This window comes from Amaranthus tricolor, chromosome 1 (genome assembly GCF_026212465.1).
Source record: "Amaranthus tricolor cultivar Red isolate AtriRed21 chromosome 1, ASM2621246v1, whole genome shotgun sequence".
Taxonomy (NCBI): Eukaryota; Viridiplantae; Streptophyta; class Magnoliopsida; order Caryophyllales; family Amaranthaceae; genus Amaranthus; species Amaranthus tricolor.
Window position 1 is genome coordinate 14998674 of NC_080047.1, and position 14735 is coordinate 15013408.

Consider the following 14735-nt stretch of genomic DNA (forward strand, 5'->3'; position numbering starts at 1 on the left):
AATCTCAAAAGTGTTTTTTTAATACTTTAATTATTTTAGATTTATGAAAGAAAGAGAAGTAACTTAAATGTTATGTGTACGTAAATGCAAAATATCTCTATAAAAGAAGAAAAATTAAAAAATAAAAATATCCCGTATTTGATCCAGATTAAATTGGATATCCGATTTTGTAGGATCGAAACCGAATCATGATTTTTAATATCAAACAACCAAACATCCGGATCGATTCAGTATCGGATTTTAAACGCCCTAATTGTAACAGCAATGATAAGTAATCCCTACTTCATTTTCCCCCCAACTTTAAATAGCAATTTCAAACCTCAAATAGTTTACCATTTCCATCTTCTAACTCACAGTACTTCTTCAATAAACACGAATCTGTATATTTTCACATATACTCGCAGTGCCCGGCTGGATGCAGCACGGAAGGGAGAACAAGTGAGCGTTTCCTTCAATTTAAATTACTCGATAAACTGTCTTCACCTGGAAAGATTGCTTTCGGGGGTGGCGCATTGCACCGTAGAGTACAGAATACGAACTATTTCTCTAGCCATCAAATAATCGACATTGAACTTCTGGAATTTAAACTACCAATTCCGCACCTATGTTCCATCTTTTAATGATCTTCATGACCAGAACTAGAGCAAGGTTTTCTACATCATTCTACACATCACCAAATACCAAATGTCGCAATAAGCTACCCGCGAAGATCTCACAGTAAGAGACTAATCGAAAATACATACTCGTAATACTTTGCGATTAAATTACTCATCCAATGTAATTTTGCTCAAACAAAAACTATAACTTTTGCATACAAAGTATGAAAAATTAACTTAACAATTCAACTTAGTATTTTTTGGCCTTACAAACAGAAATGACATGCATTGACAATAGCTTGAACTAACAAATATATATGTCCAGAAAACGGGGAAGGGGAATGCAAGTGTATAACCAGTACCAACTCCTTTTATTATCAAATTTCGGAAGATTGACAAACCTTTTAGGAGTATATCTTTATTATCTCATCCCTGTACAAAGCTGAAATCCAATCGTTGATACCACTTTATATACCCGAAACTGTGGTGAAACCTTCAATCTGTACCATATGGCCCCATCAAACCATGTAAATATTACGGCTGGGACATCTTGTGCTCATAATTTCTCTTGGCATCGTCGATATTAGTTTGAAGTTCTGTGTACATTTTCAGTGAACGCTCTGCAAAGCTACAAATCTGACTCAGAAAAATGACAAAACTTGATTGGATTTGATCAAAATTTGAAGTATTCCACTCGTCAAAAGATTCGTGACCGCGCATTTGAAGAACGGGATCGGTTCCTTCCATGTGGGACTTCCTTCCTTGGACTTTTTCTTGCTGTGGTACCAAATGAGAAATCTCGGTTGCTAATCCCCTAATCGTGTCTGCCACTTCTTGCACTGGCAAATCTTGAAGTGCGTCGAGCCAAGCACCACAAGTCGTGTATATTGGCGGACCTGCATTCCTCAATCTTAGATGCGGGGCAATATCCCACCTTCTCTTCTTTGTCGATTTCTCTTCGGACTTAACACATTTGTTGAGCCAATCATTAATTGCCTGAATGTAGAATTTGAGGGCGTTGATCCATTTTCTGAAAATCGAGGAGAGGTTACTCAATTCATCTACGAGGAGAAGGGCATTGCGTCGACGTAATTCTGATTGTAGGGACAGTCTCACACTGCCACTGCTAAATGCAACTGTTATTATGTGCACTTGTAGCTTGTGACACTCGAACATCTCTTCCCACATTTTTCTTAACCTGGCACAAGAAACTTAATGAGTGAAAGGTGCACCAGAACACTCAAACATCTGATATTCGCCGCAACAACGCCTATTCACAATCTCCTAATAACCACCACCACACAAACCCTTCCTAAAACAGCCCCACCAGACCAACCTCCCCACTACACCAAGGCCAATGAAAAACAAAATAAAGGCAGGCACAATGGTCTGACTGGGACTTAACAAAACTGTCAAAACAAAAGGTGGACATATCTAATTCTTATCCGTTAACTGGATCATGTTGCTTTTTCACCAATTAACGAAATTTTTACTAAAAAAAAAAAATTTGATTCATGATCCAAATTGGCAAAAGCATATATGTTCTACACACTTCTTTTAATTCAATTTGAAGGTCTAAAGTTGACTTATTACACAAATTGATGTTTGCCACACTTACCTTATAAAACATGAAGTCAAAGTTGGCATGAGCGGTATTTTAGTACTTGATAGGACAATCATATTGCAATTTTCTGAAAAGAGGACAATCAAACAATTGTTTTTTGTGCTGTTCTATCAGCAATTTTCTTCCTATTGCCATTTCCCCTTACAAACTCGCATATCTAAAACTTGACATGCCATTTTTGACTAACTAAACTAGCATTTTTAGGTCTATGAATCAATTAGACAAGACAACCCTAGGATTATTTTTGGATAATTCAAACATGATTATGAGAAAACTTCTCATAGTCAGGATAATTCATATAATTTTTTCCAGAAAATATAGGATGCAGATGAAATTCAAATCATCAAAAGGGCTAGATTACAAAATTTTGGCCCCATACAAGATTATGTCATCTTCATATGTGTTCCCATCAACCTGGTGAGTTTGACTTAGAATTCAAGTAGTTCAAATCAAAAACACTTCTCACTTTGGTTCTTCATAGAGTATAGACCTATTATTTTTTAATCCAACCCAAAATTGACCCAAAACCTTATCTCAAATTAGTACTACCTTCGTTTCAGTGACTTTGTCCCATTTGATCTTTTGACACTATTCATAGTTCACTCTTAATTTGTATTTTATCCTTAATCTATAAGTTAAAACATAGTCAAGTGGAATCTTGTTTGATTTGTCTCAACGCAAGAATTATTAATATCAACTTTTTAGTTATGGGACAAAGTCAATATACGCACCATTAGAGATATTAAGACTTCAATATACGCCTTGACAAACGTGCCCAAATGAAATGGGACAAAGTCATTGAAATGGTGGGATCTTTGTCCCATTTTTAGTTATGCACCAATTAATGAACTGTAAGATTTTGAAAATAGTTGACTTGTATTACCAAGAAAATTCTAGAACTTACCCTTCAATAAGTTCCTCAAGTTGTGGCTGCAACTCTTTGTCACGTAATTCCTCAATTCTTCTTGATATTGCATCAATCCTATGAATTGCAACTCGAATCCTTGAATGCAAATCCTTGACAACAGAACGAGTCTTGTCAATCTTCTGTTGGCTTTCACACTTTGATTCTTGTTCTCTCAAGAGCTTACATTTCATATCATACTCCCTTCTAATGCTTTGACTAGCCTAGAATAAAAACAAACAATACCAAATGAGAATGTACACACATCATTAAGCTATATACATAATCAGATGGATTCAAATAGTACCAAGTGCCATAAACATGATGGCCCAGTTAGATATTAATTTAGTAAGTGATAATCAAACTGGTTTCACTTCACTCCTTTCTGTGGAAATTATCTAACAAACACTATGCTTCTTAAAAAGCATCTACCAACCTCTTAATCATGCACAACAGAGCCATATCTTTTGGGTGAAACTCTTTCAATTGACCAGCCATACCTAACTAGGAGTTTATAAGCATAGAAGTAAAGAACATCCTAGCTACAAAGCTGGTATGCCAGGCTCATGTAGGAAAGCTTTGCACTCATGATTTAAGTACCTTCCCATCAGAACATTAATAACCAAAGAAGTTTATATATCCCCAAAAGGCAAAAAAAAAGATGTTTCAAACAAGCGCTTGGGAATGCGCACAAGCATACTGAAACCCAATATAACCAACTCAAGAAGGAAAAACTTTGAATGTGAATTAATAACTATATAATTTTTATAACTGAAATATTTGACAAGAGATACCAGATACCAAATTCTTTAAAAAAAAAAAAAAAAAAATCAGACCCACAATGAGTTGCATAAAGCATTTTCTCACAGAACACCTATCAAATTTTTTTTATTTCAAGCCTCTGTCAATCTTCAGTAAAACTCTCATATTACTGAAATGGTGGACACATGTGGAAGACAAAGCAGGTAGGTTTTAGCCCATTGGATAACCAAATGCCAAATTTGCACTACGCATAGCACCTTCCATATTTAAGAGTGTATATCGTTTCTAGTTAATGTTTTTAGTCATTGTAGGAGAAAAACAAGGAGTACACTTCACATTATGTTACTTTGGTCGCAGAATCTGTGGTGGTGTGAGGTTGAGAATGGCAAGAATAAAACCACACTAGAGATTGTATCTATTAAAAAAATTCCTAAGCATCAAAGCACAGAAATGAAATCACTAAAAGGACTTTTTAATTCCAACAAGAAATATCTCAAGCAAGAAACGTCTCATACTTCTTAAGGTTCAAGCGACATTTTTTCAAAAGAATATTTGATTAACAAGCTCTAGAATACCAAAATATTAAACTTCATTCAGAAAAATTCAGTGCTTAATGCAAAGCTGCAAGAATATTAAGATGTGAAGTTTATTCCATCTCCACAAACCGCGTCCATTTTCTGCAACAACAGAAACAGAAGCTTCTGATTTTGATCAAGGCCTTTTCATAAATTAGACTCAATGTTTATCCAAATTTTAATTAGGCATTCTGCAAAAGCACATTGATATTCTCGATTTAAATTTTAATTAAACAGTATTCCCTCAGTTTCAAAACGGCATAAAAAACTTTATGTGATGATATCAAAAAGATAACAATTGTAAAGATGAACACTATCTACAAAAACAAAAAGTACAAAACTGCAAAAAATAAGCTTTGAGAAGGCCCAATACCTTAACTTCATCATAAAGCTTTCTCTCCCATGCAAACAGCCTATCTAAAGTTGAAGCATGACTTCCAGAAACCATGTAAAAATTCTCGAATAGATCACTTTTAATGTCCTCAACATCCTCCCTTGAATGTGAATCAAGAAAGTTCCGGGAGGAGGATGAACGGAATGACGTAGTCCGAAGCCACGTTAAGTACTTCACTGAACTTTGAGCAGGATCTGTATTCGGTCATTCATATAATAATACATCAATATTCAGAGACAAACAAGGATGGCTGGGTTCATCTTGTCTCAATTTTTTCAAGGCATTGTCTAGTTTAGTCAATTCTGAAATTGTTTTAGCTTTCCAAGAATGATGTGCATGTATATTGGTCCTCCTGATTTTTGGTCAAATGGAATTTCTTTTTTGTTTAACAATTACAATGAGGTAAACATAGAAAAATTTATCATGTTTGATCTTTTAGGTTTATTTCAATGTGATAAGCAAACTAAGAATTCGTAGGTTTAGACTAAATCTTTGAGATGCAAGTATAATTATTGATTTTCTTATCGATAGTGAGGGGAGAGCTGTTGTGTTGATGATACTAACGGTGACGGCATATACAAGCTTTCTAATGACATAGGTGTAGTGAAGTGTATTAAGGATAATGATAAGAACATTATGTATTGAACATACGAGAGAATTCACCCAAAAGACTAGCCTAGTGGGTGAGAGAACCCATTTACTCTATAACGCCATACTAGTTGCCCATACAAACTAATGTGGAACAAAGTCTCATAACTTTGTAATGGCCTCAAGCCATTCTGTTACATTCGAACCCTCATAAGTTTCAATGTCCTTGTTGGTCACAGCTGGCTTAACCCTGACCACTACTCCGTGTTAGATCCTCGCAGGTCACAGCTACGTAGGTCAAGGTTGGCTTAACCCAGGCCACCACTTCGTAGGCCACTACTCAAAGTCGGCTCTGATACCATTGTTATTGAACAAACGAGAGAGTTCATCCAAAAGATTAGCCTAGTAGGTGCAAGAACACATTTACTCTATAAGCTCACATTAGCTGCCCAGACATACTGATGTGGGACAAAGTCCCATTACCTTGTACTAACCTCAAACACACTCCATTACATTCTCTAGTTCAAGATGAGAACATCAAAGGATAGATGGAAGGAATATTTTGATAAGTTATTTAATAGAGAACAAGAAAATGTTGTAGGAGACACAAAAATAACTCCCTTAGATAAAAATAGAGAATTTATGCGAAGAATACAAAAATCAGAGGTGGGTGGAGCGTTTAAAAAATAAAGCTAAAGAAAGCAGTTGCGCCTATTGGTATACCTAGGACGACGCGACTTCGGTAACTGCTTTATTCAACAAGAGTTGTTGACAAACAAGATGCCCAATGACGGAAGAAGTACTCTAGTTCCTATTTACAAGAACAAAGGGGATGTTCAAGATTGATCTAACTATCGAGGAATAAAACTCATGAGACATACTACGAAGTTACAGGAAAGAGTGATAAAGATACGTATAAGGAGATGTACCTCCATATCAGATAACAAATTTAGATATATGTTAGAGAGATCTACAATGAAAGCAATTCATCTTATCAGATAAATGATGGAGTATGATAGGGCTAGAAAGAGGTTCACACATGATTTTAATTAAATTGGAAAAAACATACGACAAGGTACCAAGAAAAGTACTTTGGTGGGCAATGACAAAGAAGAACATTCCCAAGAAATAAATTAATATAGTGCAAGATATGTATCGAGATGTACAAAAGAATGTTAGCACATGTGAAGGGACAACAAAGGATGTTCCAATCACAATCGACCTTCATCAAGGCTCAACCCTAAGCTCGTTTCTTTTCGCAGAGGTCCTAGATAAGATAATTAGATCGCTATAATAAGGAGATGTGCCTTGGTGCAAGTTGTTTGCTAATGATAGTATTTTGGTAGATGAAACTAGGGAGGAGGTAAATGCTAAGTTAGAACGATGGAGATAAAAGTTGGATTCACGAGATTTCAAATTAAGCTAGAATAAGACAGAGTACATGAAATGTAATGTTATCACAAATGAGATAATGAGAGGCATAATAAAGCTAAAAGAGAAAGAAATTCCTTCAAGTGGATATTTCAAATACCTTGGGTCCATATTTCAAAGAAGTGTCCATCCAACAAGAGTGACCCATAGAATTAAGTGTGGGCGGCAAAAATGGAAATATGGAATATTGTATGGAATATTAAGTGATCGAGATCTTACGACCATTAGATTGGCGCTACTATATAAATTACTATATGAATCAGTATGTTAGGCTTTCAGAAGGGATCATAGTATAAGATGGAAGTTGCAGAAATGCGATTGCTTCAATGGATGAGTTGGCATACCTTGAGGGATAAAATTCGAAATGAAGATATAAGAAAAGGTTTAGGAGTCGCAAATATTGAGGAAAAGATGAAAGAGAATCATTTAAGACGGTTTGGAAATGTGCATAGACAACATATTAGTGAACTGATAAGGAAGACAAAAATTTGAGCTCGAAAGATTTAATAAGAAGGCAAGGAAGATCAAAGATGACTTGGAAGACAGAAATAGAAACATGTATGAAATATCTGGACTTAAAAATGGAGATAGTAGAAAATCGGAATGAATGGAGAGGAATAATCCATGTGAGCGACCATTGAAACTAATACTTTTGTTCACGTAGTTTAACACTGATCTTTTGAGATTAAGGCTCATTGTTGTTGTTGAATAGATGTGTTACAAGCACTATAAGATTCCATCAACGTAAAGGAATTTAAAAATTCTATAAAAGGAAAAGAAATTCAAAAAACCAAAGAAGTTCAAATGACTACAAGAAAACCACCTTATCAGCACCACCATATCCTAATATTATGCCACTTAAAGGACAAGGCGTTTTTATTTTGTTTATGTTTCATTGCAATTCAGACACCAAAACTATTTCAAAATCGTGCAATAAAATGCCCAATATTTTTGTGCTTCAAAAGTGTCTTCTCAAAATCACCATAGAATGTCCAATCAAAACCACCAATTGTTTAGCATTATTGTTCATTTAGACTTGAAAACCAAGAAAAACAAAACAAAAGTACAGCAATAGAAAAAAAAGTATATTAATTTCTCAAAGACATGCAACAACAACACAGACATCCTGTAGTTAATTAGACAAAAGACTTCATGGTTGCGAAGGGGAAAAACTCTAAGTAGCATATGGTGGTGCAAAAAAATATTATAGATAAATAAAGGTCAGGGGTATTGGTAGGCAGATAAAAGACGCAAAAGAGGGAAACAACAGTACACAATATGATGATGAAAAACTCACCTTGAATTTGACTTGGATCTTCTCCACAGGAAAAACAAGTCTTAAGTAGCGAAGTTGCTGATGAACCAGCTGCAATTGAGACGTGGTTGTTTTAGGGGGATAATGAACAACAAGCAACAAATTTAAAATATCATTAGAAAATTACAACCTATTACTACCTCCATACCATTATGTTTGTCCCTATTTCAGTTTTTGTCCGTCCCCTTTTTTTGTCCAACTAAAATATTTTCTAATTTGGCATATCATTTTCGTTGTTATACCCCCTCCCTTCTCCAACTTTTGATCTCAACAACAATTGTTGTCTATCAATATTTGTTTATCATTTATTATATTGAAGTATGAAGATGGCTAGAGTCAATTGGACTATCTTGGCTAACTGAACAAAGTTTGAGGATAAACAAGATGCCCAATGACTGGACAAGAAGTACGGTTGAATGCATTTACAAGAACAAAGATGATGTCAAAGGTTGCTCAACTAATGATGAATTTGACTCATGAGCCATACTATGAATTTATGTAAAAGAGAGATGAAAATTCGTATGAAGAACCAATTCACATTTATGCCTAGGGATTCTACAATCGAAGTGACAAATGATGGAATACTATAGGACTAGAAAAAAAAACACTTGTTCGACTTCATTGACTTGGGATAGGCATAAGACAAGGTACCAAGAGAATAACTTTCATGGCAATAACAAAGAAGGGGATCCCCATAAAATACGTTAGTATAGTGCAAGAATTGTATCAAGAAGTAGAGACAAATATCAGGATATGTGAAAGGGACACAACGAATTTTCCTATCATGATTGACCTTCATCAAGGTTCGGCTCTTGGCCTTTTCTTTTTGCAGCAGCCAGCTGTCCTACATGAGATAACTTGATCATTTTAAAAAAAATGTGCCTTAGTGCATGTTGTTTGTTAATGTTAGCAGATGAGAGTATTGTATTGAAAGGGGGGCAAATACTAAGTTCAAACGATAGAGATAAGAGTTAGAGCACGAGGGTGTAATTTAAGAGAATACATCGATTGTCACTTTAGCACAAATGAGATAAGTAGTGACACTATTAAGCTGGAAGAGAAAAAAATTGTTCCAACCATATGCTTTAAATACCTTGGGTACCTACTCCAGAGTAGTGGGGATGGGTACGACCCCATAGAATTAAGTGTAAGTTAAAAAAATGGAGCTAACTACTGAGATTTCATGTGATCATGGAGTGCACCTAAAGCTAAAGGAAAAGTTTTATCAAACGAACATTAGACCAATACTATTACATGCATTAGAATATTGGGAGAAATAGAAAATGTGAATGCTTAGATAAATAAGTAGAATACATAAGATAAAATTCAAAATGAAAATATAAGCAAAGGTTTATGTGTCGCACATTTTGAAGATAAGATGAACACAACATATTTAAATTGGTTTGAGTTTGAGCAAGTTCAAGGACAGAGTATTGGTGAACGGGTACGGAAAATATACGGTTAGAGATTGGGGAATTTAAAAGGAGCGTGAGGAAAACCGAAAATAACTATGAGGGCCGGAGTGGAAAGGATATGAAAAGTTTAGATTTACGAGTTGAGATGATAGAAAATCAACATGAATGGAGAAAGATAATTCATGTAAAAACCATTGGGATGGTTCATGTAGCAGTCACCAACCTTCTAAAATTAAGGTTATGATATTTTGTTCTTGTTTATTTAGTTTGGCTAAAAACAAAAAAGAACACAAGAAATACTTCCACTAGGTATGATAACTAGCAAAATGTTCTATAAACTTCCCCTTTCTAAACATAAAAGTAGAATCTTGTTTGCACTGCTACCGTAGCAAAAAGTATGGATTTGTTTCAAGAAGTTAACCTAAGGAGCTACTTATGATTGAGCATCACTAACACCAATTCGACGGGAGCATAACCAAGTATCTCTATAGTCCATCCAAGGTAAGCATGTACCTATGGAACTAGAAAATGAGAAGACAAAAGGACAGGAAAAAAGCTTTAACCTTCTAGAAAAGATATAAGGGTTATAAAGGATCCATTTGCAGGTAGATTTTCTGTCCAACAACAAATATCATTTCTCAGTTTCAATAGTACGGGAAAATCAAGGAGTCAAACTCAGAATCTGCTGTTTACTTGAGCTTTAAAAAGAAGAATAGGCTATTCAAAATGGAAAACCTTTTCTTTAGGCATATGGACTATGAAGAGCCACAAAGGGCAGCATCATAGATGGGCCATTCCTTGGTCTTGGACCACCACACACCACCCCACCTCCAAACATTGCCAACTAGCAAGCTAGCTTCCATTAAAGTCTGAGTACCTTAAAATCTTTTACAGCCAACAAGTGTTACATGCAAAAATAATATTCCAAATTTAAAAGCCAGCCTTATAATCTAAACACAACTTCATATAAAACCTGCAGATGTGACAAAGATGCATAAACAGTGATCTATTCCCTATCCATGTCTTAGGACTTGAGAAAAGAAATATAGATACATGGCACTTAAAAATATTAATTTGGCAATGTTACTATATAAATTAAAAGGAAATAAGATTGGCCTTACACTCTTGTCCCGGCAATAACGGACGGAAATGTAACTTGTTTGCTTCCAACATTCTCGGCACTTCCTTTCCAGATTCAGAAGCCTTAACAAAAAGTAGTTCAACCTCTCTCATACTCGAGAAGAAATCTTTCGGGGCAATCTTATGCTCACAATCATCATCGTGAACGGATGGCACCTTAGCTTTAGGCGTAATTATGGGCTCTGGAGATTTTGTTTTCAAGGGTGACAACTTCAGAGAGCTGATTTTTTCCTCATCCAACAATTCATGCTCGGAATCTACACTTTCCGCAGTATGCACTGTGGAAGAGGCACCAGGGGCACCATAAGTTTCCTCACGGTTAAGATTTTTGAAACTTCGAACTAGTGTATCTGAAGAAGGATCATCAAATTCATCTGAATCAGACCCTTGCCTCCCACTAGAAAAGGATTTATCCTCAACATGTTCTAGTTCAGGAACTTCCTCATCTTCTCCAATGTGTTTCGGATCATCACTGTTGTCAAAATCACCATGTAGCTCTCTTTGCTCATGGGATGATAAATGATTGTCAACCGGATGAAAAAGACCAAAATAATCCCATGGTGGATTTTCGTGTTGGTGGGTTGGAGTTACAGATGCAGATCGTTCAGCTCTATCAAGAGACCGAGGAGTAGTATTCTGTGAGGTACTTAATGAAGTTACAGTTGCAGTGGCAGCTACAGGAGGCTTTTCTTCAACCTTTCTAGTAAAGCTGCCCCTAAAATTCATACGGTGCACCTGATAACGACCCATTTTCGGAGGAGGAGAAGGAGTCAGGCGTTCATAAGCCTCCACATGTTGCGACGCTGATGGCGAAGAAAATGAAAAATGAGAAGTTGACTTCTCGGTCAGAGCAAGTGGCTCTGGTGTAGCATTGGTGGAAGTATACAGGGATGACTCAATAGGGACATCTGGTTGCACAAACTTTCTAATTGCTGTCCCAGCAGTTTTCAATGAATGGATGTAAGCAACATGAGCTGCAGCTAAAGCACACCTTCCATCAAGAGATTGTCGAACAAATTTCTTTCTTTCACGACATAACTGTAGGGGCTTATCATCATCATCAATTTTAGAGCTCGTCGCCCCCATATCCCCAAACCACTAACGCAAACAACCCACTCATAAAATACAACCAAGCCAGAAATTTCTACCTACAAGTCAACCAGTTCGCAAAACCAGAATATCAGCAATCGATACAAATCACAACAACTTAGCAAAGCACCAAATGACGAAAGACTAGAATTGTTACAGGACAGAAATGAGCTTGGGCAACCCAGACAAAAAGGAGAAGAGCTTACCACTTACAAGCCCAAAGGAGATTTACTACTAAAACCAAATGGTCGTAATAGGAGTTACAATTCAAACTTATTTTGTTCTCTTTATCCAATTTGGGACAACTTAGTCACATGCTAATTTACAATCAGGAAAGAAGAAATCCAAATTTATATAAATCCAAGAAGTATAAATACAATCTTCACGTATCCAAGACTAACTATAGCATAAGCTATCAAAAAACTACACATAAGTATAAACTATTACCAGACTGCAAATATGTATGAATCAAAATAAAGTCACAAAGTCAATCCAATTTTAATGTGTAATGTACACATTCATGAGGATGCAGCAGAAGATACTCTTTCCATGATCGCCAAACAGAAATTTCAAGTTGCCAATACTACAAAGGCTGAAAAGATTTCAAAATTATATTAAAAACTAACCAACTTAGAAATTGTACATTGAGAGCTCAAAGTAAGGGGCTCCAAAATACAAGCACAAACAGATGCAAAATATAACCAAAGTCTGGAAATGAAGCAGCCCCAAAATAAAGCATACTGTTGAATATATTTATCAACCACATCCAAACTAGACAAAACACCGACACAAATCAAATCTTAAAACAAGAACATGAATCTTAAATACCTAATATCATCCAAAACACATCATATATTCTACCTGATTGATGTTTCATCTGCACGCACCCATCAGAATCTTAGTTCAGTAAGGCCCCAGCTTCAATAACTCAAACTAGGGAAACAAGTAGTATAATCAGTGATCAAAAATGGAAGTAACAAGGACAGAATATAGAACGAAATGCACTTTTTTCTAAAAGGAAGGAAGAATCCTCAATAAAAAGAAAAACCCAGAATGGAATTCAGTATAATTAGAGTAAATTTGCAATAAATCAAACAGGGCAATTGAGAAAAACAATTTTCAAAAAAGGGACATAAAATGGAAGTAACAAGAACAGAATATAGAGAAACGAAATTCAAATCCTGGATAAAAAGCAATACCCAGATTGGAATTCAGTTGAATTGGAGTGAACTTGCAATAAATCAAACAGGGAAACTGATAAGAGCAGTATTGAAAGAAGGGTCACAGCATAGCAATTATCAATTAGCAAATGGAGTGATGAGTGATGTAAACTGTACCTACCCGTTGAAGGTAAATAATACAATCAACTTGGAATTCAGAGAAGAATCTGAGAAGAATTATATAATATGGAGGTGTGTACTAGAGATGAAGAGATAGAGAGAGAGAGAGAGAGAGAGAGAGAGAGAGAGAGAGAGAGAATAAGGAGACAAAGAAGAATGCATGCAAAAAGAAGCAAGCACAATTGGAAAGGAGAATGAGTTTGTGGGACTGTCAAGCCTCCTACAAATTGCTTAGTCACACCGCACTAGTGGAGGATACTATTTCAATTTTAAAACCTAAATCTAACTGCATAAACAATTCTTAGATCTACTCGTGTATGCGTCAATGGCTAAAATACACGCATAATTAACCCTCAAGAAGGTGTTAGTAGATTACGCTTATTTTGTGAAATTAACAAATTACTCTTTATGTGATAGAATTTTATAGGATAAGGGTTTTATTATTTTAATTTATCTTTTTTTATTTTCATTGAGCGACACGCAAACCTAGGTATAGTAATTAAGTTTTATTATTTCTTTGTATTCCAAAACCCATTCTTACATAATGACATATACATAATATAAATATATATATATATATAGGGGAAAGATCCGATGAGAAAGGGTTGAAAATGAAAAAGGTAAGAAAGATTCTACACCCTTGATTTCACTAAAATAAAAAAAATCTATGGTCACGATTGAGCTAAAAACACATAATTGTAAACGTAACTATGTTACACAGAAAAGTAACTATGAAATAATTTTTAAAATGTTCTTAATTTATAACATAGTATCTTTTTTTGTATATATAGTAACAAAACAAAATCAAACAAAAATTCTTCTCATCCTTCTCATTTTAAAATACTTCTTATTTGATCCTATATATATATATATATATATATATATATATATATATATATATATATATATATATATATATATATATATATATATATATATATATATATAGGTGTAGGATCAAGGGAAAACTGAAAACCAAACAGTGGTATACATATTGTAGCAAAAGTGGTACATATTATCTTATAGGGTGTACATATTTTTTGTGAAGAAAAAAGTTCAAATTATTTACAAAAATTCCAACTGAATATGTACCCTTTTTAAGCATATATGGAGATTATTTAGCGAATGTTTAATTATTTACAAAACTGCCACCCAAATATGTACTCTATTTGAGCTTTTATGTACCCCTATTATCAGTTTTCACCATTTTAATTGGTTTTCACATGATCCAAATCCTATATATCTGCACATTGTTCAGTAGTGGACACATGAGTAGGGGAAATAAGACCATCTTTGATGGCATCACGCACATAGTGACAATCAACTTCAATGTGTTTGGTGCTTTTATGGGATACTCGAATTTGAGCGATGTGTAAAGCTGATTGACTATCACAATACATGAGCATAGGATATAAGGAAGAAACCCCTAAATCTGAGAGCACACTACGTAGCCACTTGAGTTCTGAAGTAAGCACAGCCATGAAACGATATTCAGCTTCGCCCAAAGAACGAGACACTGCATGTTGTTTCTTGGTTTTCCATGATATAGAAGAGAAACCCAG

At 35.1% G+C, this 14735-nt stretch overlaps 1 protein-coding gene across 4 annotated transcripts; it reads right to left on the reverse strand.

The window, feature by feature from the left end:
• Positions 1–284: 284 nt before the first annotated feature.
• LOC130805453 (protein ROLLING AND ERECT LEAF 2) lies at positions 285–13417 on the reverse strand. Of its 4 annotated transcripts, none has more exons than XM_057670236.1 (7): positions 13175–13417; positions 12695–12766; positions 10726–11892; positions 8172–8240; positions 4835–5049; positions 3125–3348; positions 293–1794 (listed from the first exon to the last, which is right to left on the reverse strand). In XM_057670236.1, exons 3-7 carry the CDS (start codon positions 11828–11830, stop codon positions 1131–1133), a joined length of 2277 nt encoding a protein of 758 aa, XP_057526219.1. In that variant the 5' UTR covers positions 11831–11892; positions 12695–12766; positions 13175–13417; the 3' UTR covers positions 293–1130. The 4 variants fall into 4 exon arrangements, with proteins under 4 accessions (XP_057526229.1, XP_057526219.1, XP_057526213.1 ...); XM_057670230.1 differs by having other exon boundaries at positions 13033–13337; XM_057670240.1 differs by having other exon boundaries at positions 13171–13336.
• Positions 13418–14735: the final 1318 nt, after the last annotated feature.